Raw genomic sequence first — 25,309 nt, 5'->3', positions numbered from 1 at the left:
AGATATGAAAGACAGGTAGACTGTTAAAGACCCCTGAACTAGTCCTAAGGAAAGAATATTTTATTCTGAACTACAGTAGTGACAGTGTCAATGAATAGAAGGATTCATGAATTACATGCCTAGAGAAAAGTAAAACCAATAAGGCTAAACCCAGAACACTGACAGCACCAAATACTGGCAAGGGTGTGGAGCAACAGGGATTGTCATTCATTGCTGGTGGGAATGCAAAATGGTATAGCCACTTTGGAGACAGTTTGATGGTTTCTTACAAAAAAAAATATATATATATATATATATATATATATATATATATATATATATATATATATATATATTCCTATCATATAATCCAGCAATCACACTCCTTTATATTTAGCTAAAAGAGTTGAAAACTTACGTCCATACAAAACTTGTACGCAGATGTTTAGAGCAGTTTTATTCATAATTGCCAAAACTTGAAAGCAACCAAGTTGTCCTTCACCAGGTGAACGGATGGATAAACTGTGGTACATTCAGATAATAGATTATTATCCAGTGCTAAAGAAATGAGCTTTCAAGCTATGAAAAGATGTGGAGAAAAGTTAAATATCTATTACTAAGTGAAAGAAGCCAATCTGAAAAGGCTACATATTGTATGATACCAACTATATGGCATTCTGAACAAAGCAAAACTGTGGAGACAGTTAAAAGATCAGTGGTTGCAAGGGATGGGGGTGGGGGAGGGATGAATAAGCAGAGCACAGAGGATTTGCAGGTCAGTGAAACTGCTCTGTATGATATTATGACTGTGATTACATGTCATTATACATTTGTCCAAATCCGCAGAATGTACAACACCGAAACTGAACTGTGGAATCTGGCTGATAATGATGTGTGAATGTATTGTAACAAATGTTATCACTCTAGTGAGTGATACTGATAATGGGGGAGACTATGCAAGTGTGGGGGCGGAGGCTATATGGGAAATCTTTGAAGGTTCAGCTCAGTTTTGATGTGAACCTAAAACTTCTGAAAAACAAAGTCTATTTTGAAAAAGAAAATCAACAGGGCTTAGCAAATTACTGAGAGTGAGAAGTTAGGGAATTGTTAAGGCCACGGTGTTAAAAGGCTCAAATTGAATTTCTAAACAATAAAGACTGTAAATATATTAGCAAAGTGCTAAAATATTCATAAAAAAGGAGAAAAGTATCTTCGTTGTCAATAACTCCTAGTAACAAGAACCAAGGAAAGATGATGTAAGTTCATGGTGGAAATGTTAAGAATAAGATTCAGTGATGCTATCAGACGTTTTGAAATAGAAGCGTAAAAGGGCAACAGACTGCAATCATGGTCCACTGTGACTAGCCATAGGCTGTAGACAAGTTACGGTGCTATTATGAATCCCAGTTTTCTCATCCCTGAAACTTGAGAAAACCACTTTGCAGTTATATGTTAAGGGAAATCTTATCTCACTCCTAACCCTCACTCACCTCCCAGGTTGGACCTAAGACCACATCTACTATTAAATACGTTTCCTAGGAAGGCAGATGGAGAATGGCAAATACCAATCTCATAAGATCTTTATTCCCATTATCATCTTTGCAATTTTCTTTTAAAAATACAAAAGAAAATGTACAAGCCATAGCCTTATAAGTTATCTTTGATTATATTCAAAGGTAGGAACATATGTAGCCAATTCTAATAAACACAAATAAATTTTTGAAGCTCTTATATATGTTAACCTGCTGTCAGGAAGCTCTACTTCACACTTTACTGAAAGAGAATGGGAAACCATCTGTTGCCAGCACATTAGCCTTGCACCTTAGCTCCTAAGGTGAGTCAATTTGGGTGGCACATTTCAATAACTAGCACCTTTTGCTACTGAAAACCCTCACATTTAAACTTTGACAATTTTTCATCTTTGACTTATACTGCAATTTCTTCCTTATTCTCCCTGGTCTCATCTGTTCATTCTCCTCTGCAATCAGTCTGAAGTGTCTTGGAAAAAACTATTTTCCTCCCTGATGCTTATCCACTCCTGCTTTAAGTTCCATCTCTGGCTTCCCACTGATTTTCAAGTTCCTACCTCACCTTAAAACGACTCTTTTAGTTGCTCCTAACTTATATAATTTCTCCCACTCTGATCGAGTATTTAAGAACTTCTTGTCACTTAGCATATAAAAGTATAAACTTCTCTGAGAGCCTCCAAGTGTTTGTTCATTCAGTCTTATTCAAATCTTCAAATCTTGAAAGCTTTTAGCTAATACTTCAAAAAGCTTTATAAAGAACAGCTCAAATTGTTCATTTTCATTTAATTCTCACAAGCAGAGCCTTCATTTCTTTTGTAATGATCCTTTTAAATATTTATTAATAAAAAAAATTGAAAAGAAAAAATGTTTCAAATATTACCAATTGAAAAGCGACAAACATGGAGAAATCATGAGTGTTCATTAAGCAGTTCAGTTCAAAGGATGAAGCGAAGGTGGACTCTACATCACTGAGTCTGTAACAGGTGACATTAGACTTATAGAGCTGAAGTCTTGTAGAAGATATTTCAAGCCCAAAGAAGGAAAATATTTTTACGTAAAGGCTCACCTAGTAAGTGGAAGAGGCTATGTACTATTAAATCCATGTCTCTTTAGGCTTATCAGTGGTCTTACTATTCATATATTCATATCTACTGTGAAGCATTCACATTATGTAAGACTCAGTTCCTATGTGCTCTATACAAACAAAATAATTTGTATTGAAAATGATCTAGATATATGAATAGCAGATAGAATCCCATTTTCCCTATGTATGTGGAAGCAGATGAGAAGAAACATGGCAATTATTCCCTTCAAGATTCCAGGGAATTAATAGAGGTAGGGAGAAAGGAGGAATTACAAGGATATTAGACAACTTGATTTCTGACCTGGTTTAGGAGAAAAACCAGAACAATTTATTTGTGGAAAGAAGTTAGTTTCCCATAATACACATTTCCCAAGTTCCGATTCTGTGAAATAGTAATGGAAGATTTTACTTTCTTCTATAAAAGTCCAGATAAAACTGTGAAAAAGAAGAGTTGGTAACTTCCTCATCTAAAAACTATCACAACAAAATAATTTGATCTGATCAAATACCTGATTTACAGAATTAGAAAAGCAAGGCCGTGTCAGGTTTCATTATAAATTTTACAATTAATATATATTACATGTTCTGGGATTTATGAATCCTCAATATTTTCTCCAAATAATTAGATTTTCAATATAAAAATGCTTTTCATATTGCTACTGGTTTGTTGCACTGAAATCCGTGGTTCATATCAAAACGTTTCTAATCCACATTTATTATTAAAAGTTCATATCGAAATATTTAGAAAATGATATTTTGGTATTCCAAATACCTTTTAAAAGTTATTAAATTTTAATATCACCTTCTTCAGTGTTTTCCATCTAGGAAGCAATTGATAAATATTGGTTTTAATGATATTATAACTGCATATCGAATCTCTATAATGGTTAATTTTATGTGCCACCTTGAGTGGCCACAGAATACCCAGATGAAACATTATTTCTGGGAGTGTTTATAAAGGTTTTCAGATCAGATCAGCATTTGAATCAGTAGACTCAGAACCCTGCCCTCTCCAATGTGAGTAGTAATCATCGAACCCACTGAGGCCTGAACAGAAGAAAAGACAGAGAAAAGAGGAATCCTCCCCTTTTTCTCCCTGCCACATGGCTTGAACTGAGACATGTCATCTCATCTTCTCCTGCCACAGACTGGGCTTCATGCCATCAGACCCCCATGTTTACAGGCCTTCGGACTCATACTAAATTGTACCACCAGCACTCCAAGGTGTCCAGCTGGCAGACAGCAGATGGTGGGACTTCTGAGGCTCCATAATCATGTTAGCCGATTCCTTATAATAAATCCCTTTTTATACCATTTGAGCCAATTCCCGTTAATAAATATATATCAAAATCAATATATATACACATATATACACATATATATGAGTATATGTATATATATGTATATATATGTATATATATATATACAACAGAACTAATAGGATATCTACAGATATTATATATATACATATATATATATACACACACACACATATATATACATACATATATATGTGTGTATATGTGTGTGTATATATATATATATATATATATATATAATATCAGTAGATATCCTATTAGTTCTGTTGTCCTGGAGAACACTGATAAATAATACAATGCCAAACCTAGGCTTCTTGTTAACATCATAAGTAGTCTTTTTTTGCAGCATAAATTGGCTTTCATACATGAAATTAAGTGATGGTAATTATATGCAATTATTAAAAGAAAGATGCATATAAGTAAAACTCATAAACATAAAAATCCTGTTTAATATCTCTTAAATTATCAAATATGTTGATTTCCTTCATACGTCATTGTATTTTGACTGAAGAGGTATATATATTTTCATCCTATAGATACACATCATTGTGTCCCCCTATATAATAATTTATGAACTTAATCTTTGAATCAGGTAGATTCCACTCAAAATATGATCCTAGTATATTTTTCAATATAAACTTTTAAACAAATGAACTAAACAAACAATAATTAAATGACATTAATTAAACAAAAGTAATAATAAAATTATATGATCGAAGATGAAATCTAGCAAAACTGAAATGAAAGGAGCCATTATAAAATATATTCTATTATCCTGAAAATTTCCATTAACATTCCAGATGATTTCCCATCCAAAGTTTCTTTTGTTAAGAAAAATCAACTTCTGATGATTAGAACTTTGGCATAGTGATATTATATTATTAGAATATATTTGTCAAGTTGGTGTTAATGGAAGCGATAAAATAAATGATTTCAGAATATCACACCCTGAAACTATGGAATAATTACCATCCAGATAATATACATGCTACTTAGAAGTTCAAGGTATAATTCCATAAGCCAGATATTTAAAAAATATGAAAGTTATAACCATAACAACACTCTAAAACATTAAAACATTCTTGTGTTACAAGAAATATTTATAGTAAGTTATAAATTATTAAGGCTCTATGAAGCACTGCTTTTAAATATAAGTTATTCATAAGGAGAATTCTAAATTTGTACACAGTGCCCAGTTCCTGGGGAAAAAAAAAAAACAAATAAACCAGTGTTAAAGTTCAATAAGGGAGAAAACAAAATAATGTCTCCACTTTGCAAGGGCTAGAGATTTGCTTACTCTGTAGTTAGGAAAGAGTAAATAAAGCCCTTTTCAAAAAGTGTTTACTTGGAGCCACAGAATGTCTGGCCTTGGGAGGTTGGTCTCTCTTCATCTTTCCTTTTAATTTTCCATAAGTTGCTTCTCCATATAGATTTGTAGCTATCATCATTAAGGTCGCCACCCTAACTCATTTTATATTTAACATTAAAAGAGAAGAAGGAAGAGGTGAGGGAGAAAGGGCCAGACTGGGAAAGCAGAACAATATTTCTATAATCTTTTATTTGGCCCACTGTGAGCAAGGTCTTAATTCTGCACTGCTATTTTTGTACACTTGTAAATTAAACCACCAGAGGGAGCTTCTGCATTTCAATCTTATTCATAGTCATTAATTAAACTTTTATGTGTGTCCATTTAAAATCATTTAGTTCAAGACTCTTTAAAAAAAATCCAACTTGTACGCTAAGTGAAAAATGTTTATAAACAAAATCTTCATAAAAATCCAGTTTTTTAATGTAGAACTACTAGATTGACACTGAGGTGCCAATGTGACCAAACGAGAAAAGGAAAAGCAATTCAGAATTGTGGAGCAATTTATCATGACATCATGACTTGTCTTGTAGCTAGGAACAAAGAGAGAGTGAAAATTGACCAAAGTAGTCAATTATTTCCCTTTTTCCTCTTTCTGCCCTTCCTCCCTCCCTCCCTTCCTTTCCTTCCTCCTTACTTCCTTCCTTCTCCTCTTCTTTTCCTCCCTCCCATATTTAAGGACACAGGAGTTGGGAGGTTATGGCAGCTTGGAGCATCTGAGCAGGCCAGCCTCGCCACTAGTGGAGGTCATCAGGATGCTTACCCATTAGAGCAAGTGGCAACTGCAGGTTTAGGGAGAAAATGTACATTCTAACTTCAAGCAAATAACTTATAAGCTCTTTTGATTTTTAACTTTGAAAAAATTGACATATTTAATTAATAGTGAAGCTGTGGACTTTTATAAAAATCTCTAAATGTAAAGATTTTGTTTCTCTTTGAACTATGTAAAGGACATTTTTATCTAGACCTAGAACACATTTGCCAAGTCGCTGATTTCTTGTCTTTAAGGAATGTATAATCTAGTTAGAGAGGGTGGATTTCCAATGATAAAACAAATTGATAAATACATAAAGTTAACTTCAATACAATATAAGCAATGTCTCAGTAAGGTATAAGCTATGTGTCAAAAGAATGTTATAAAGCAATAAGCTGTACAGGAGCCTGGAGAAAATCACTGGAACCACAGGCAACAGGCAAGCTTTTAGACAAACCTTGAATCATTGGTAGAAAGAAAGGAATCCTACCCTGAGGTTGATAGGATGGGAATGGAATAGAATTCTGAACAGTAGATATTAACTTCATTATACTAAGCAAGCTTGATTCAATTGTTTTTTCAATATGGTCTCTGGAGGAAAAAAGTATGTTTTTCCGTATGTGCTTATTGAGTTTTGTGACATTTTAAACTCCTTGAGTTAGACAATCTGATATTCTACAAACGACTGGGCTCAGCCACAGAGAAGAAGGCCAGCCAGTCAGGACAACCTCAGTAGTGAGGTGGCAAGAAACCACAGGAAAGGAAAGACAAGCAACTCGAAATCAAGTTTAAGAATAGGGGAGATTGAAAGGCTAAGTAATATCCCTAGAGACATAAAATAGAAACTTGACCATTTCAATTACCAAAGGAAGTAAGAAATCCTACATTGTAAAAGTAAATCTTTTTCAATATAATAATTAGATAAAAATAAAAAAAGAATTAATGAATATAACCATATTTCCCCCACTTTTTCAAAGCTGATAATGTCTGAAGATGCTTCAGAAATGGCACCAGCTATATGTTTAAAATGTTCAAGCAGAAGCTGATCTGTTTTCATCACTTCCCATGTTTTGACTTCTCCCCTGCACTGTAATCCTTATTGTCCTAGAGTGAGTTTTCATTAGCTCTTCCCTGGAAAGATGCAAGTACTTCCTTACTGATTTTCTTTCCCACACAATCCTAGCTCTAATCCTCCCTCCCATACTCCCAAATCAACCTTTCTAAAGCACAGTTCCCACCATACTGCTTTTCTGATCTAAAGCCTTCGTGGTTCCTCCCATTTTCTAATGAATACAAACCAAAGTATTTCATGTGAATTTACCTCAAAATTTCCCAGCACTCTGCTTTAAACACTACAAGCTTTAGCTAAATTGTATTACCTGTAGTCCCCAGAATTACCCTGTGCTTTTCAGTTTTTGTACTTTTTTGCTTGCCTAAATGTTACCATCTTTCAAGGTTCAGTTAAAATATCACTGATGAAATTATCATCCTTGATCTCTCAACTTGAGACTATTTACCAATCTTACAGGCATTTGGTTTAGTTTGTCCTGCAGCAGTTGTAGAGCAAAGAGAAGTATTTTACTTGGTTGTGTTTGCAGCTGTTCCTAACAACTATCTATGCCTTCCCCCCACCTCACCCAGAATGGAGTTAATAAACATGTATGTAAATGAATTACTATGTTTCTTCTCAACTACCTCATTTGTTAGAAATAATCAAATGACAATTCCAGGGACAGTCTTAATACCCCATTCCATAGAGTACTCAAAATATAACATTGTGTTTACCACATTAAAGAGTTATAGGTTTTTCCGCCTTTCTTAATTTTCCTCTCTACTGACCTATAATGAACATTCTATGTAACATCCATGTGTCAAAAAATTGCATTGTCAGAAAATTGTTAGAAAGGTACTTCAAAGAGATACTGCTGACTAGGAAAGAAATTTCAACATATTTAATAGACAAATGTTATTATTCAGAACTGTAGAAAAAGACAAATGACCCAACAACAACAACAACAAAAAGTAAATGAACAAAGAATATGAATACTTAAGTCACACGTAAAAAAAAAAAAAAACCATGAAAGCTGATCAACCTCAGTACTTATCTGTGAAGTTAAAAATACAATTTTCATCCAGCCAACTAGAAAACATTCAAAGACTGACAGTATCAAAAACTAGGGGGAAGGAGTTGACCTCTTACACTCTCTACCAGCCCGTAATTCTAAATTTTATCTCACTTCAAGAAAGATCTATACTTAAGAACGAGGAGGCATGTAGAAGGATTCTGGATAAATTATTTTTAATAATGAAAAATTAGAAATTAGCGTCCATCATTCTTTAATGCCCATCATTGTATATTATAATTTAGGATAGTATGTAATAGTTAAAAAGAAAATATCAAGACATATTATGAGTAAAAAAAATCTGAAAAATAAAACTATCATTTATGATATTCAAATAAAAATACCACATATTTCTATTGTTACATTCATTTGTGAATATAAATGAATTTTAAAGGACTGGAAGGATACATAACCAATTCTGTACGGTGGGCACCTCCAGAGAAAAGAAAGCAAATTGATGAGACCCAATCTTCTATAATAACATTCTTCTCAATTTTACAAACATGTACAAGCAGAGGTACACATGTAAATACATTTTTTTGGGTTCAGTTTTTCTAAATTAGAATATATTGCTTACAGCTCTGCAAAACTTTCTTTTGGCACTGAAATGTTACTTATTTCAATAGCTACATGGAAATGTAAGTTTTATGTTTTCTCATTTATGTATGTGTACATAGAGATACACTCATAATTTGTCATGAATGGGATCATATCATAATGCTGAGTTCATGTTTTTTAAATGCCATTATTTTTTCCTATTCTCTGGCTTCTCTAACTCCCACTCTCCCTATTACAACCATTCTCATCATTTCCTAATCAAGCACAGCAAACCATTATGCATCCTTTTCTATTTTTCTCCATGTTCATGTGTCCATGTACTTTTCACCTAGACATATTCACACATATTTGCATATATATAAGTATTTATAAACATAAAGGTAGTCTATGTAAAAATCAAATGCTTTATAAAAATAAGACTATACTATGTGTACTTCTATTCATTTCACTTTCTTGATCCCATAATATCACATAAAAAAATCATTCCACATTAATTTAAACAGTTTAAATTCATTATCTATTATACTTAGATAATCTCCCATTGTTTGGTTATATTACAGTTTATTCAACACTCCGCATTGTTGAATATTTATTTGTTTCCAGTGTTGTGGTTAGAATGTTGCTGCGAATACTACTATACAATAGAGTATAATGCCTGGTGATATAAAGAAGAGATACAGACATATTTGAGACATATTTAAGATGTGAAACCAATAGGAATCAGGACTGAAAATCTGGTGAGAGGGAAAGAAAGAGTTAAGAATAATTCCTAGGATTCTAAGTGGATGTACTGAGCCAGAGGACATACCAAAAAGTAATCAGGTTTGAGAGACAGGATGGTGAGTTCAGTTCTAGAGAAAGTATATCAAGAAGAAAACTACATGTATCTGACCAGTGCTCAGAGGTTGTCTTGGATATATACAAATAAGGTGGTAATTTAATCTGAGAAATCAATTTCTAACAGGCTGATGTGACAAGGGTCCCCAAATGACTCTAGGAATAAACCACTTTTTGTTACAGAAACCTAAAATGCTCAGAGATGAGAATATGAACGTAAAAGAAGAGAAAAAACATTACTGTTAACTACATACCTTTTTTTACTGAAAACTGTGAAAAATGCTGAAAAGGGGGAAAACTGAAAGAAGAAACAGTTACTATCATCACTTGGCCACATTTGACTATACAGTAATTAGAAAAAGTATTTTAAAAAGGGACTGTGCTTTTTACACTTATTTCAAATTTTTCATGAATAACTACTTTTTATTGTTTTATTTTAAAAATCCCTCATGATTGTAAACTAAAATGAATGCATGCATTTTATTTTTATTTGCATTTATCCATCTCTTAATTTTAATTTGGTCTTCTTTTTTCAACAATCTTCATACTTCAGATGGTGGATTAGTACAGTTGAAATTAGGTGTCCTTTGCTGTCTCTGAACAGAATAAGACTTGTTCTGTGTGAAACATTAGGGCACACCTGATATCCCTTTGTTCTTAAGGCTAGTCTGCTGATGGTCAATGTGAGAAAAAGCCACCGGCAAAATCAGAGGAGGCCAGACAGTGGGGTGGAAGGATTCTACGTGTTACCTTCTGGGCAGGGATATAGCAGTATATCCCTGTGTGGAAATAAGAACTCTCTATCAAGGATACTGATTATGATGTGCATTTTAATTACATAGGTTATATTGTTGATTGATAACAAATGAAAATATCACATTCTAATTATTATTATAAATTTTTAATATTTATGAAGAGTTCTTATCTTCATCCAAGTTAGTAAAGAAACATCAATCTGTCCAAATAATTTATATATTTTTTTAAATTTATTTTAATTAGTTTCAAGTATATAGGGCATTGGTTAAACATCTATATAGTTCGTAAAATGATCCCCTGAATTCCTCCCTCCTCCCCTGACCTTCCACCTAGCCAACGTATTCATGTTAACTGCATCCCCTATGCCATGCTCCCCATCTCCGTGACCATCCATCAGCTACTAATGTGTACTTCTTTAACCCTTCATCCCATTCCTCCAGCCTCCCAAACCCCCCTCTCCTCTGTCCATCATCAAATTGTCCACTATATTTGTGAGGCTGTTTTTAATTAGTTTGTTCTTTTTATTCCTTAGATTACGCACATAAGTGAAATCATATAGTGTTTATCTTTCTCTGTCTGACTTAAATACCTTCTAGGTCCATCAAAGCAATATCTTTTTCCATTCCCTTCCATTTAGTTTGTGTGTGTCTATTAATTTGAAGTGAGTCTCTTATAGGCAACATGTAGGGGTCTTGTTTTACTTTCCATTCATCCGCTCTTTTAGTTGGAGCACTTCATTCTTTTCCATTTGATGTACTTATTGACAGGAATGTAGCTATCATTCTTTATTACTGTTTTTGATACTTTTTTTTTTCTTTTTAAAGAAGTCCCTCCAACATTTCCCATAATACTGGCTTGGTGGTGATAAATTCCTTTAGCTTATTTTGTCTGGGAAGCTCTTTATCTGTCCTTCAACTCTAACTGATAGCTTTGCTGGATAAATTATTCTCAGTTGTAGATCCTGGGTTTTCATCCTAGCCCTTCTGTCCTGCATAGTTTCTTTTAAGAAATCAGCTGCCAGTCTCATGAGTGTTCCCTTATAAGTAACTATCTGCTTTTCTCTTGCTGCTTTTAATATTTTTTCTTTGTATTTAACCTTTGGCATTTTAATTATGATGTGTCTTAGTGTGAGCCTTTTCGGATCCCTGATTTTTGTAATTCTCTGAGCTTCCTGGGGTTTTATGTCCATTTCCTTCACCAGGTTTGGGAAGTTTTCCATCATTATTTCTTCAAACAGCTGTTCAACATCTTGATTTTCTTCAGTTACGCTGATCAGACAGATATTTGAACCCTTAATAGTATCCCATATCCTCCTTAAATTATTTTTTTAGTCTTAGCATCTTATCTCTTGCCATTCTGTTGGAGTGTCCTTGGATTTCCCATCCTCTAGATAGGGCATTTGATCCTTTGTTTTAATTCACTCTCTTTATTCCTTTGTTTATTCCATTTAATATACTTTTCATCTCAGATAATGTGTTCATTTCAGACCAGCTCCCTTTTAAAATTTCCATTTCCATTTTTATGTTTTTTATCTCTTTGTTGAAGTTCTCACTGAATTTAACCAAAAGTTCATTGAGCATCTTTATAATCAATGTTTTGAACTCTGCATCTGTTAGATTACTTGACTCCATTATATCTGGATCTCCGTTCTGTTCTCTCATATGGTTTCTGCTGCTTTGTCTTCCCATTTGGGCTGCGTTTCAGCATCTGTTTCTATGAACTAAGAACAGCTCCTAAGTCTCCCAGTCTTATTAGTGTGGGTTTGTGAAGTAGGTGTCCAGTGGCACAGTCCTGAGAGGGTTCAGCTGCAGGCCAAACTTAGCCCAAGCCTATACCCCTCTGGGGCCACCTGTTAAAATTCAACAAGCAATCCACAGATGCTGTGCTTATAGTTGCCTCAAAAGACCACATCAGGAGCCGAGGCCAGCTACCTCCAGTGTGAGTCTAGGTGCTGTTCAGCAAGGAGCACCTGACTCACTGAGGATAAACCTGGATGTGGCTTGGGAGGGGCTATGAGTTGGGGGAGGCGGGGTTTCAGGGAATCCTCTGGGCCGAAAGACCTCTTTATCCAGTTTGATGACAGCACGGCTATGGCAGCCCTGTGTACACACACTGGGAGAGGGTAGGGCACAACAGGGAACAAGCAATACCGCCGGCACTTCTGTACCAAGCGGGTCTTGTTTTGGCCCTCACTTTGACAACGTTTCCCTGTAAGTCCCTGGTGCCCACTGCATGCAGCCAAATTGGCACTGGTGCTCAGAGCAAGCAGGTCTGTCACAGAAAATCCACTGATGGACGTGGCCCCTTTAAGAGGCTTCAACTGCTGCTGCTGCCACTACCTCTGTCTCACTCAGCTGCTCAAGACCAGGCAGCCTCACGTTCTTGCCTTGTCCTACCTTCTGCCATTACAGGGTGATTTCTTGGATTTCTTCCTAGTTGTATGGCTTGCTCATCTAGATCTCAGGCGATTTTTCATTGCTGTTTGCTCTTTGTTTCCATCGCAGCTTTGATTTGGTCGTCAGAGGGATGAACAGAGCCTCTATCATCTACGCCATTTTGGTTTCCTCCTCTCCAAATAATTTATATTTTTAAACTGGGAGTTTTACATTGCTTTTAGTGTATGTTCTGAACTAGAGAATTCATACTAATGGTCCTCATGAATATTATAACTTTCAATTTATATAGATAAGGAATTGAATAATAATGGTTAGTGTAAAGCCAGAATAATAACCAACAGGCAAAGATACTTGTTTCAAATATGTCTGCTCTCCTCTCCATGGACATAGACCACTTTTAGATGGTAGTGAGAATGTTAAGTCTTCTGTTTCACATTGCTACACCTGGGAAAAACACAATTCGATCAAATTCACATGAAATTTCCACAGGAATTTGGTTTCTGGGTTGTATTCCCAGAGCCCATGGGGAATTTTACATTGACTAACCCTTTAGTTATGTGAGGGGATCTATCTGAAGGTCACAGCTGCCAACAGTCTAACCCTAAACTTGGAGTGACCTAGCCAGATATCAGGCTATACTGCCTACAACTTCCCCCAAAAGTAATTTACTTGTAGACAAAGCTCCAAATAAATCACGAAATATATCTATGAGCAGCATTTTCCAAAGTGTTTTTAGCACAAAATCCATAATATGTCCAGGCAAAAATGAGATCTTGGTTGAATAGATATTGGAAAATATTCTACTTAATATAGTTAATGAATATTTTAAAGCACCGAGATTTATCAAAGCCTTTGACATTCATGGGGATAACCTGCAATACTCTCTGTGAGACAGATATTATGTGTTGTTTTTCCCCAAACTTAAGATTATGCAACATTTTGTCACAGAATGTCTACTACTAACACCCAAAAGAACACTAGTGAACTGCAGAAAGCAGTGTTTAAAACATCATTAGATGAACCATGATTCTGTGAACCAGAAACAGGTCTGTAGAATCTATAGGGCATCTAGATTGACACTCTGCATCAGTCCTGGTGGCCCTAGTACCAAACTAGTAAGTGAAATGGAGAATCCCAAATGCCTGATGTTTGCTTTCCTGGACTGAAAACTAGAAAGTAGAAGGCATGATACGGGACTACTCCCAAAACTATGTAAATTATATGCACTTCTACCAAAATTTTTTCTTCATGTTTAGCATGTTCGCTTTGCCTTTATTTCTAATAACTTCATTTGATAAGTGAGATTTTTGACTAGGCCTAAGATAAGTGTAGATATAATAATAATAAGGCCAGAATATTTATCTGAATAAAAGTTTGAATGGGAGCATTTTGTGCATTCATTAAAAGAATCACAGATTATCACAATTGTCTTGCTGTGCTCTCATGAGTGATAATGAAATGTAATTTAAGGTTTGATGAAAAATTATAAATGTCTGAAATTAAATCTAATTCAGTGCATTCCTCTTTTTTTTTTTTTTTTTTTTAAGGCGAGGCAACCCGTGATCGACCTCACAGATTGCAAGGACCTTGTCAGTTTACAATCCCTTATTTTTTATTTTTTACGCCTATAGCATCTGGTCTTCCTAGGTGGTCTCCCATCCAAGTACTAACCAGAACTGACCCTGCTTAGCTTCTGAGATCAGATGGCATCGGGCTTGCTCAGGGTGGCATGGCCGTAGATTAATTCAGTGCATTAATCAAGAAGTTTCTACTTGGGAGTTTGGAGGTCACTTCAGTTCAATAAATGTTGCCAGACACTTGAATATCTTTACACTGGGGGTGTAAAGATATGAAAAAAATCCAGTAAATTCTCTGGATAAGCTTCCAGTTTTGTTGGTGCAGTACACATAGTAGAAGAATATTCAAGTTCCAAGGGGATGAAGGGGAACAGGGGTGATATACTTTAATATGGAACATGAATGCAAGAGAGGGTGGGTCCATTGAAGGGGAATGAGATTGATAAGTGAGATCTAAGAGCATCATGACACAGAGGACCTTCAACACCATGCCAAGGAAATTGGCTTTTTTTCTATAGACACAAATAAGGCAAAAGTGGAGCAGAGAAATCAGTTTGGAGACAATTCCAATAGTTCCAGCAATGCAGGAGAAAGGCCAGATTTACTGTTGATTCATCAATGAACTCACATCCATCAAGACTTAAGCGTCTAGAGATACCATGTTAAACACAACAGTCTCTGCTCTCTGGCACATACAATTCAATATAACATATAAACAAATAATTAAAAAGCTGCAAGTATGCAAAATGCTGTAAAGGAAAAGGTATGGTGTTACTAGTATATATGACAAAGTTAGCTAACCTTTTCTACAGAGGACAGGAAACACTTCCCTGAGTTAGTAGTATCTAAGATAAAACCAAAATGAAGAGCAGCATTAGAATTCACTAGATAAAGGTTTTGGGAGCATAGTTTGGAAAGAGCCAGCCTGCTTCCAGAAAAATGTAAACAATAAGAGTCAAGAAAAAGGACTGTATGCTAAAGGAATCAATAGAACTCAAGCAAGGCTAGAGCAAAAATTATTAAGAGTGGTGTGAATAGTAAAGGCCAGATGTGCAAAGCTCTAAAGGTTAATAAAGGCTTTTAGATTTTATTTAAAGGTAAACAGGTAGCCCTTGAAGAATTTTAAGCATAATCTATTTTATAATTTGGAAAAATTATTCTGACTTCTGTGTGAATAGGCTAAAGATGTTGAAGTAGTTAGAAAAGAGAGTTCATCTACTGTAAATTCCAACAGGACAGCTGCATGTACATTTGGTTATACCCAATGTCTGGCAGTGCCTGGTCCACTGAAAGCACTCAATATACATTTGCTGAATGTTTGGATAAACAAATGAGATTATCCTCCTGTTCATTTTTATCTGACCCCAAAATTTCTTGAAAACAACAGTTTTTAAAGGTCTGAACATTTACTATCTGTGAAGAAAATACCTTTAATATATGGAAGGAAATATTTTTTCTGAAGGATCTTGCAGCATTGATGATAAAATATCCCTAAAAACATTATTAGTGTATCATTTTGATGACAATGAAAAGACACATTGTCCCTCTGAGTTCCCAAAGTCCCAAAAGACATATGACAAAGAGAACAACGTGATAAATGGAAAGTATTCACTGGAAAATGGTGAATTTCCATTTGCATAAGTCAATTTTTAAAAACTATATAACTTTTTATAAGTTTTATTGTTGTATTATCCATGCACCATCAAATTCACCCTTTCGAAATGTGCAGTTCAGTGAACTGTACTCTGTTGACAGAAATGTACAACCATCAACACTACATAATTTCATAATATTTTTATCAGTGTCTCTCACAAAAGTGATCCTGTATGTATTAGCAGCAATTCCCCCATACACTCTGCCACCCAATCCCTGGTAACCACTAATGTACTTTCTGTCTCAATGGATTTGTTATTCTGGACATTTCATAAGAACAGAATCATATAATATGTTGTCTTTTGTGACTTTTTCCACATAGCATAATGTTTGAAAGGCCCAATCGTATTGTAGCTTGCATCAGTAATTCATTTCTATTTTATTGCCAAATAGTATTCCATTGTATGACTAAAAACGATTTTATTTATCAATCAGTTGACAAACACTTCGAACATTTCCACTTTTTTGGCTATTATGAATAAACTTGCCATGAATATATATGGTTTTTGTTTTTGTATTAAATTCTCTTGGGTATATACGTTGGCCTGGAATTTCTGGGTCATATAATAGTCTATATTTAACTATGAGGAACTGTCAAATTGTTTTGCAAAGTGGCTACATCATTTTAAATCCATCCAGCAATGTATGAGGGTTCAAATTTCTCCACAGCCTCACCAACACTTGTTATTGTCTATTGTTTATATTATAGCCATTCTAAAGGGTGTGCGGTGGTATCCCATTGTCTCATTTTAATTTGCTGACTAATGATGTAGAAAAGCTTTTCTAATGACTAATGTAGAACATCTTTTCCTACATTTATTGGCTATTTGTATACCTTTTTTTGAGAATGTCTTTTCAAACCTTTTGCCCATTTTCATTAGGTTATTTTTTATTGATGTGTTATCTAATTGTATAAATTAGTGCCTGCACATAAACATTAGCTTGGAGAGTGTATACATGAGAGGAATGTCTTAAAGCAAATGCTTCCAGTAATTCCATTATGCTCTTGGAATTATATAATAGTTCTAACATTTTTCAATTTTCTATTTTTATTATGTTTTATCTTTAATTTGTATCAATGCTTTACTGATTGGTCTTACTGGGTATTGGGCATACAAACTTGTGGGTTCCCTTATATATTTATTTTTACTATTTTTGTCTCAATTTATTATTACATGTATGTTGATATTTGACTCATTCCTAACAGCTATTCGTTATGAATTGCATCCTTTATTATATAGTATGCTTCTTCATTTGTTTTTCTCTGTTTTGTTTTTCTTGTTGTCCTGTATTCATCCTCTGGGAATACTTTCTCCAAGTCTCACATATTTAGGGTAGCTGACCCCACTTGTGGCTCCAGGGTGGTAATATAACCAAAGGGTGGCAGGTCAGAGAGGCTCAGAGAGAAGAGAAGACTCAAAACCAGAGCGATGAGCAAGAGCATAGGGCATTCTGATCAATGAAAAATGAGCCCTATTTTTTCTTGCTGAACTGGAAGATGATGAGCCTGTTGGTTTAATGGACTACCTTATTACCAAGTGGGGACAGCCTGCCTGAGAAACATAACCAACACAGACAAAATCTTCACTGAGAAGTACAGAAGAATCCTGATAACATTTTATGAAGAACTAGATCAAGTCAGACCTTCAGTTATCTGTACCATTTGACGTTTTAGTTATATGGTCTAATATTCACTCCTCTCCTTAAGAGAATTCAAATGAATTTGAATTTCTGTCACTTCCCACCCCACCCCGCCAAAAAAAAATCCCATCCATTAAAAGCAATAATTCTTCTAATGCCTTTTTTTTCCTCATTGTTTTAGGCCCAAGTATAATTTTCAAAAACAAAATAAAAAATATGACTCTAAAATATATAATGAGTAGTTGTGAATGATTTTTCAATTCTTTAATAAGGAAATAAGCAGCACAGTAAAGCTATCTGAAAGGTGAATACCAGAAATTAGCATTATAGTCAGTGAAAGAAGAAACACTGGAATGATATTCTGTTAGATGTAAAAGATAAGATTAATATTTTTCAGGTAAATAAAACAGTAACTTTGTGGTTTTCTCAGACAAAAATAATAATTCAATGGCACAAAAATTATTTATATAAATGTTCTATGAATTAACATCTAGCCTTACAGAGCATAGTAGTGAGCCCTTATAGTGAGTAAAGTAGTAAGTTTTTAAAAACATCACATATACTTAGAGATGACTGAGGTGGCTTGCTCTATTAAATCAGTGAAAGAGTATGGAATAATATTTTTCCTTCTTTTCATTTTTTGGATAATTTTTTCAATACTTACTATTTTATTGAGGGAAGTTAAGTTATAACTACATTGCATTTGGCAATATAGTAGATCATTGTTAGAATCCTTCTCAATCCAGTTAGAGAACAGAAGTTTCTAGTCCCTAGATCAAAACCTGAAGGTCACCTTGGAATGCACAGTTCCTTGACAATATCTCGCATCAAATATCTACCGCTGGTTGATGAAATGAGGTAGGATATTCTTCAAATCAGACTGTCCACACTGTACAGCTCAAAGATGGTTGAAGTGTTTAGTACATAACAGCACTGACTCTCTCATATCCTACCATGCACCTTTCCTAGGCTTCTAGTTTTTCACTATTTACATTTCCCTTGGGTAATTTTGCAACAATTGCAGCACTAAGTACAGCAGTGCTTCATGTGCTTTTTCCAGTCTCTGAACAAACACAGAAAGTGGCTGAAAATCGAATAAGGAACAAACAAGCCTCAGTTTTAAAATATGGGAAGTTCTACCTGTTTCAAAAGATAGCTGATGAAGACTTAGATCTCAGCCACCCGCCTTTCTGGTCAACGCAGGCCCTGTGGGCACAGTCAGGGAGAAAAATGGCAATGGAGCAAAGATCATATGGCTAGAGAGAACATTCTTGAAATGAGAAGGCTGCAAATTCCTATTATTTCTTCTTTAGTTGTTAAATGTGAAAATAGAGGAGTCAAAACCCCACCCAACACCTATCATAATGCCTCTCACAACCTTCCCCACACACATTCAAGGACAGCCAGACACAAACCAAGGGAGACACTGAGAGTCAGTGTCTTCTTTGATCATCATGAGTTGGATTAGGTCTCCAAGGCCACAAAATGAAAAGCTTATTGAAGAAACAGAGGATCAGTGGCTAGTATTGGCCAAAAGCTTGAACTCTCCACTGTGGAGCTTCCCACACAAGAACACTTATAGATGTGGAAAGACATACTCAAAGTGGGGCTGTGCAGTCTATTGTGGTCACAGAGTCATGGCAACCTGAGGTGAGCCATTGGCATCTTTGGGTCTATGAAGGGTCCACTGATGCTGTGATGTTCTGTGTAATGCAGATCCTAGAGGCTCCCTGCTCCACAATGGAGTCTGTGCCAGGGGAGCTTAGCCCAGGCCTAACTCCCCAAGGAATGCTGTGGTTTTGGGATGTGGTTTTTGTAATCAGAGTTCAAATTTCTGTATTGAAGGCCTTCTATTACTGTGCAGGAGCCGGCCACTGGAGTGTCTGTCCCTCTAGAGGGAAAACAAACACATTGTTGAGAAGTTTTGCCAATTTGTAAGAGAGTTTGGAGAACTTAAATTAACCATACTGGAAGTCAAACTTGAGAACTTACTATAGGACACAGTAAATGTGAAAATCATGAATAAAGATCTGGAAAGCTACAGCTCTTCATTTGCGCTTAAACTAGATACTTACAAAAAGCATGAGAAAATCCTAAATGTATACAATTCAGCTGATGGCTGACAGTATAAGCAAGATTAACTCTATAGGAGATACACGCAAACAAATTCAACATCAAGTAGCTGCAATTAAGACAGCCTTCAAAAACCATGGAGAACAGCTTCCAACAACAATGACAAAGGCTTTAGAGGAAAATTCCAGTCTTCAGAGAAGCATAAAGCTGCTTTCATAAGGATCTCAAAAATGGAAGGAAAGAGTGGGCAAATTTACTAAAGAGAGAAAAATCAGAAAAGCTGCCTAGGGAGTGAGGTCTTAACAGCAAAGTCATATCAAGCCTGTTAGGTGAGCACTTGCTAGAGATGAGCCACTCAGCTGCTATTCCTGGGAAGGACAACATGGACTGTAGGACATAGAATTGGATATATCAAAGGCATCAGAAAATAGAGACCTTTTAATTGATGAACCCAAAGGATTGTTGATTTATATGACTGAGTTAAATACCAGTTAACAAACTCTAGAAGAAAAAAAGACAACAGATGTACCAAAATTAACTGTAGAGCTAAAATTATCAGCGCCCTTAAAAATCATTTGAAAAATCTCCAACCAAGAAAGCATTGTTGCATTCAGAAAACACTCAGGTAGAAAGGGAGAGGCAAAAATGCCAACAGAAATACCAAGTCCTTTCTGAACTTCGTCAAGAAAAAGAAACAAATTTTTATGCAGTATCCAATTTAGAGAGAATTTACCCCAATTAAGGTGGAGGATAATCATTCCAAACCAACTGAAAATATCAGTGACACATACGAACAGTTATACATTTATAAAATTCAAGCAAAATTATTTTTTAGAAGAATTAAAAGAATCACTGGGTATTATTAAAACCTTCTCACTCCTAGGAGACAAAAAGCTCATGTTATTAGGATGAGAGATCTGTTGGCTCAGAGAAACCTTGATAAATTATCAAAGCAAATGCATACATGGCACAAAAATTGATTGAGGAAAATCTTCACATTTCTGAAAAGTATCCTTTCATTCTTTTTTTTTTTTTTTAAAGTACATTTGGCAGAGGTCTGAGACCACATCTAGGAATCATCCAGACACCAGATTGAGGAAGGAGGAACATCTGGCTGTGATGGTGAAGAGAATGGAAAGATACATGCCCAGTGTCCACCAGCTGTCAATCCCAATAGTCCCTCAGATCTAGCCAACTCCATCCTGACTCAGTAAGGCCTCCAGGAGAGCAAGACAGAGCTGTGTGGTTAAAGTAGTGTTCTTCAAAAGAAAACAGTATACAGAAGAATTCACTAAAATGAGAATGGATAGCCTAAAAAGATGTCAGGCCAAAAGGCAGAATAATAAGTTTCAAATATCTGAAGTTTTAGATGACTAAGACTTATTCTCTGTCTCCAAAGAATTACATTCTAGAGTACGCCCAAGGGAGCTTAGGATGCAGATATTCATTCACTGTAAGGATGACTTATCTAACAACTGTAGATGTCCACAAACTTGATGGACTACTGTTCTGAGACATCTTTATAAGCCTTCAGACCTTCACAAGACATGTAAAAAATTCCGATTCCACTCTCTTAGGAAATATGGTAGAAAAACAAAGAATTGTGGTATCAGTAATTATTCTCAAGTAATCCATATCACAATATTTCTCAGAAAGAATCACAAATTGTGTAATGTTTTCAAAGTTTTATGAAATATATATTAAAAAATTTGCAAGCTTGTTATCTAAAGTGTTCCTACAAAAAATTTAGACATACCTAATGAGTAGTAATTGGCCATTACTACTGCCAATCATTTCACCTCAGAAGAGATTACCGAAGGGCCAAATTGGAGCTTCCCATGTGCAGGGGGCAAATTTCCAAAAGATGAAAGATTCAGAGATCATCAGGTATGTGTTTCTCTTATGGTTTACCAAAAAGAAAATACTTATAATTTTCTCAGAAAATTGAGAACATTTTTTTCCAGTCAAAATTCATCCAACCAAAATATTATACATCAAGTACCTCTATGAATTTCTTAAAGTGGAAATATGTATTTACAGAGATTAGACTTGGAATTACTAAACCTCAGAGATTATTTTGGGACTATAAGAAAGTCATTATTTGCTGGCTCTCCAGTAATTTATCTTGAATTTGTTAAATTCACTGATGTGTGAACTGGTTATCAAACCTTGATAAACAGCTTATAAATCACTTTGAAATTGGCAGAAATAAATATTAATGAGACAAATTTTCAAGGACTTTAAAGTTAGTTTCACTTCCTTTTGTCACTGTAAGTCAAAAAGAGAATCTGCTGTTTCATTTATAAAAGAATCTACAATTTTTTAGTAATGACTGATGTTACTCAAGATAGTCATAGGACTATTTATGATACGAAATCCACCTATTGGCTTAAAAGAGAACAATGCTCTTTGAAAATCCATCATGAAGTTTCATACGACAAAAGTTTTGTTTAACTCTTATTTATAAAACACAAGCACAATGATAATTCTAACCCTGTGAGATACTGCAGTAACCTGCTTCACTGAGGTTTGCTCAGGGATGGCCAAGAACAGGAAAAGAAAAAAGCAAGGTTCTCAGGTACCAAGAGCTTACAAAAGTAGAGCCTTACCAACACCATTCCATTTAAACTACTCCCTTCTTTACACAGGACAAAACAGATGCAAAAGGTTTTAGTAGCTTGCCCAGGCCATATGACCAATGCATAGCAAACTCAAGACTTGAGAACATGACTATCTAACCATGTACCTTTGTTAATCTTTGAAATAGAAAAAAAATAGATAATTTCCTATGTGATACATTTTAAAGATACAGAAAGGCCATTCAGATTTCCAAAATACATAACAAAAAGAATCTTAAAAATCTATTCGGTATTATATATATTAGAAAATTCTGGCCCTGAAAGATTAAATGGCATGCCCCAAATTAATATTAAATCTGAACTTGGTTTCAGATTTTTTGTGCCTATTTTCTCTTTTGGAGATACTCAATATCATAATATCAACATTTTGTTTCCTGGATCTAAGTGTTTATTCCTCATAACTATAAAATATTTTAAACCTTAAAAGTCTTTTATATCTCATTTTGAGTTGTTTTATTACATCCCTTCCAAAAGTTCTGGCGCATGTCTGATTTCTTTAAAGAGATGAGAGATTGCAAAAAGACAGGACCACTACATATGGTTGGTACCTATAAGGATACCCAGCTGAATGAAAAGGGGAGTGGGAGTTGAAATCCAGCTCGCCCTCTATCCACCAAGCCATATCATGAGGTGGCATCCACCCAACGGGGGCGTTATTCCTAACTTGTATAAAGGTACTACTCAGGCTCACACGAGAGCTGCAAAGACCCTGAAAGTTAGGAAGAAAAGGGAAGAGGTGGTTGGACATAAAGATCTTCAGGGTCCGATTTCTATGGGAATTTAATTAAAAGAACTGTCTTATAAAACTACTAATGAGAATGCTTATTAATTCAGTAAATCAGTTCCAGGGTAAGGAGAGGAGTATCATTTTATTTCAGGAGAAAAGATTTAGGATGAATATCAGCAGCATGTCCTGCTTCTGTGAATGGGATATGAGAACTATCGCTATGGGAGCCTGTGAATATTTAAGAAAGGAGAAAGAAATAGAAAATTCTCATGTCCTCTGAATTGATAATTTTGTTTCTTAAAGTCTTCTTGAAATAAAACACCGTGATATTATGTTTTACATACATTTTGAAAAATTATCACACCATCGCTGTGACAGATTCGGGAGCATCTCTGAAGAAACATTTCTGAACACTAAGCTATCAAGTATCGAGTCTTCATTTAAAGATAACATATAAATGGCATTTTCTATTTTAATGCTGAATATCTTTGAAATGTTAACAATAATTATCCATTTTCTGAGTACCAGGCACCATACTAGGTAGCCTGCATTCATTTTCCCAAAAAATAATAATCCAAAAATTATGTATTACTATTCTCTTTTACCACTAAGAAAATTGAGGCTCAGAGAATCTAAGGGATTTGTAACCTATGGGCAAACAGCAAATTCAAATCCATGCCAGTCCTGATTTGAAACCTGAGCCTCCTCTACCTCACTAAAGTAGTCTTATGAGAAAGCTTCTACATAGAGGAGAAAGTGATATTTTAGCTAAGGAAAATTTTGATATAAGATATAAAAATAGACTTTGAATTGAATATGATGAACCATGTATTCTCCTACTATTTCCTAAAATATTAACTTGTAAAACTGCTATAATTGTAAAGTACATAATCATGAGCTTATAGTCAACAAACTTTATGAATATAGCTAATCCCTGAATTCTAAAAAATCAGACAGAAAATGTGGAGTGGCTGCTTACCTGTTCTGATAACTTTTGTCCATTGAGGTGAGCCTGCATCACAGCATCATTAACAAGCAGGTGGAAGTTCAGGAGCACGTGTTCAATGTCATATGTCCCATGCATGGCATCCGACAGCTCTTCCAATGACCGAATGTATGCATGCCAGTGTGGATTGAGCTCTGCCATGTATGCCAAGCAGCCTCTCATGACGTTGAGGCAGTACCCCATACAGGGCTTGCTGAGCATCAGGCCCTGGCAGTGAGGACAGTACTGCATCCTCAGGAGAGCTCTGCCGCACTCTTTGGAGACGTGCAGATGGTCTGTGGTATTGATGACTTCAATACCCAGATTCAGTGCCTGTAGCAACGTGCGGCTGGGCAGCAGCGACCTCCCCATCTGCCCCATTACTCTTTTGGGGATATTACCAAATGGACTAATGTCCCGGCGAGCCATCCGGATGCACTCCGAGTATTCCAAAGAACTGTCAGTTATACCAGGGTTAATGAGATAATTGTAGACTAGAGGAAAAAGACTGTCAAAGAATCTGTTCACAAATTCTTCAGGATTAACATCCGCACCAAATAGATAGAGCCCTACATCAGTGAAGAACTCCTGAACTGTAGCAGCAGCCTCTAAGGCCATGTTCCTGTAGGTGTTGCAAAATAGGATGCTGGTATAGTTTTCTGCTTGCCTGATGAGAGTTTCAAGGGTTTCTGGAACAAAAGCAGAGGTAAAGGATGAAAGGGCTTAGTATTCATGTTATAACTGTTCATCCATCTGCTCCAGACAGTAAATGAGCTTAATGCATTGAAACTAACCTACAGATTTAAATGGGAACGCTCAGCCTACTAAACCCAATTTAGCTTTCGAAAGATAATGCCTGGTCAACGGCGGGCATTACGCACAGCACACTTGTTTTAGAAGAGATGTATTTCTTAGAATCAAATACCCTTAAAAAGTATAGAAATCAAAAAGAATTTACACATATACTAATTTCTTATTTTATCCCATAGTCATTCATAACACACTAATGATAGGGAAAAAGTGTCACTGAGAAAATAACTTCTAATCATAAGCGCTTTATTTATAAAAGATGGTGATATTAAATACTTGATTCAACACCTACTGAATTCTTTTATAGTTTTTCAATTTTTTTTTTCCAGAATGGAAACTAGTAGATTATGTACTAGCTACCGCAAAGAAATTTCCAAAGGGAAGCCTGACAATCCTCAGACTTCTTAATATATTGAAATTAAAGAGAAAAAAAACATTTGATGATTAAATTACCCCTAAGTCAAAACTAGTTTACAGTGGGAGAGTCATGAACAGTATTTATT

At 35.3% G+C, this 25,309-nt stretch overlaps 1 protein-coding gene and 1 pseudogene across 1 annotated transcript in view; both read right to left on the bottom strand.

Moving 5' to 3' along the window:
* Positions 1-25,309, bottom strand: part of GPC5 (glypican 5) — a 1,124,843-nt gene that overhangs the window by 894,374 nt on the left and 205,160 nt on the right. The window contains exon 3 of the mRNA XM_039837667.1: positions 23,991-24,685. Coding sequence (XP_039693601.1) covers positions 23,991-24,685 — 695 coding nt within the window. The remainder of the gene's footprint in view (positions 1-23,990; positions 24,686-25,309) is intronic.
* LOC120582938 (uncharacterized) lies at positions 14,324-14,442 on the bottom strand (annotated as a pseudogene).

This window comes from Pteropus medius, unplaced genomic scaffold (genome assembly GCF_902729225.1).
Source record: "Pteropus medius unplaced genomic scaffold, Ma_sr-lr_union100, whole genome shotgun sequence".
NCBI lineage: Eukaryota > Metazoa > Chordata > Mammalia > Chiroptera > Pteropodidae > Pteropus > Pteropus medius.
The sequence above is the reverse complement of the archived record's forward strand: the minus strand, read 5'-3'. Positions and strand labels throughout refer to the sequence as shown.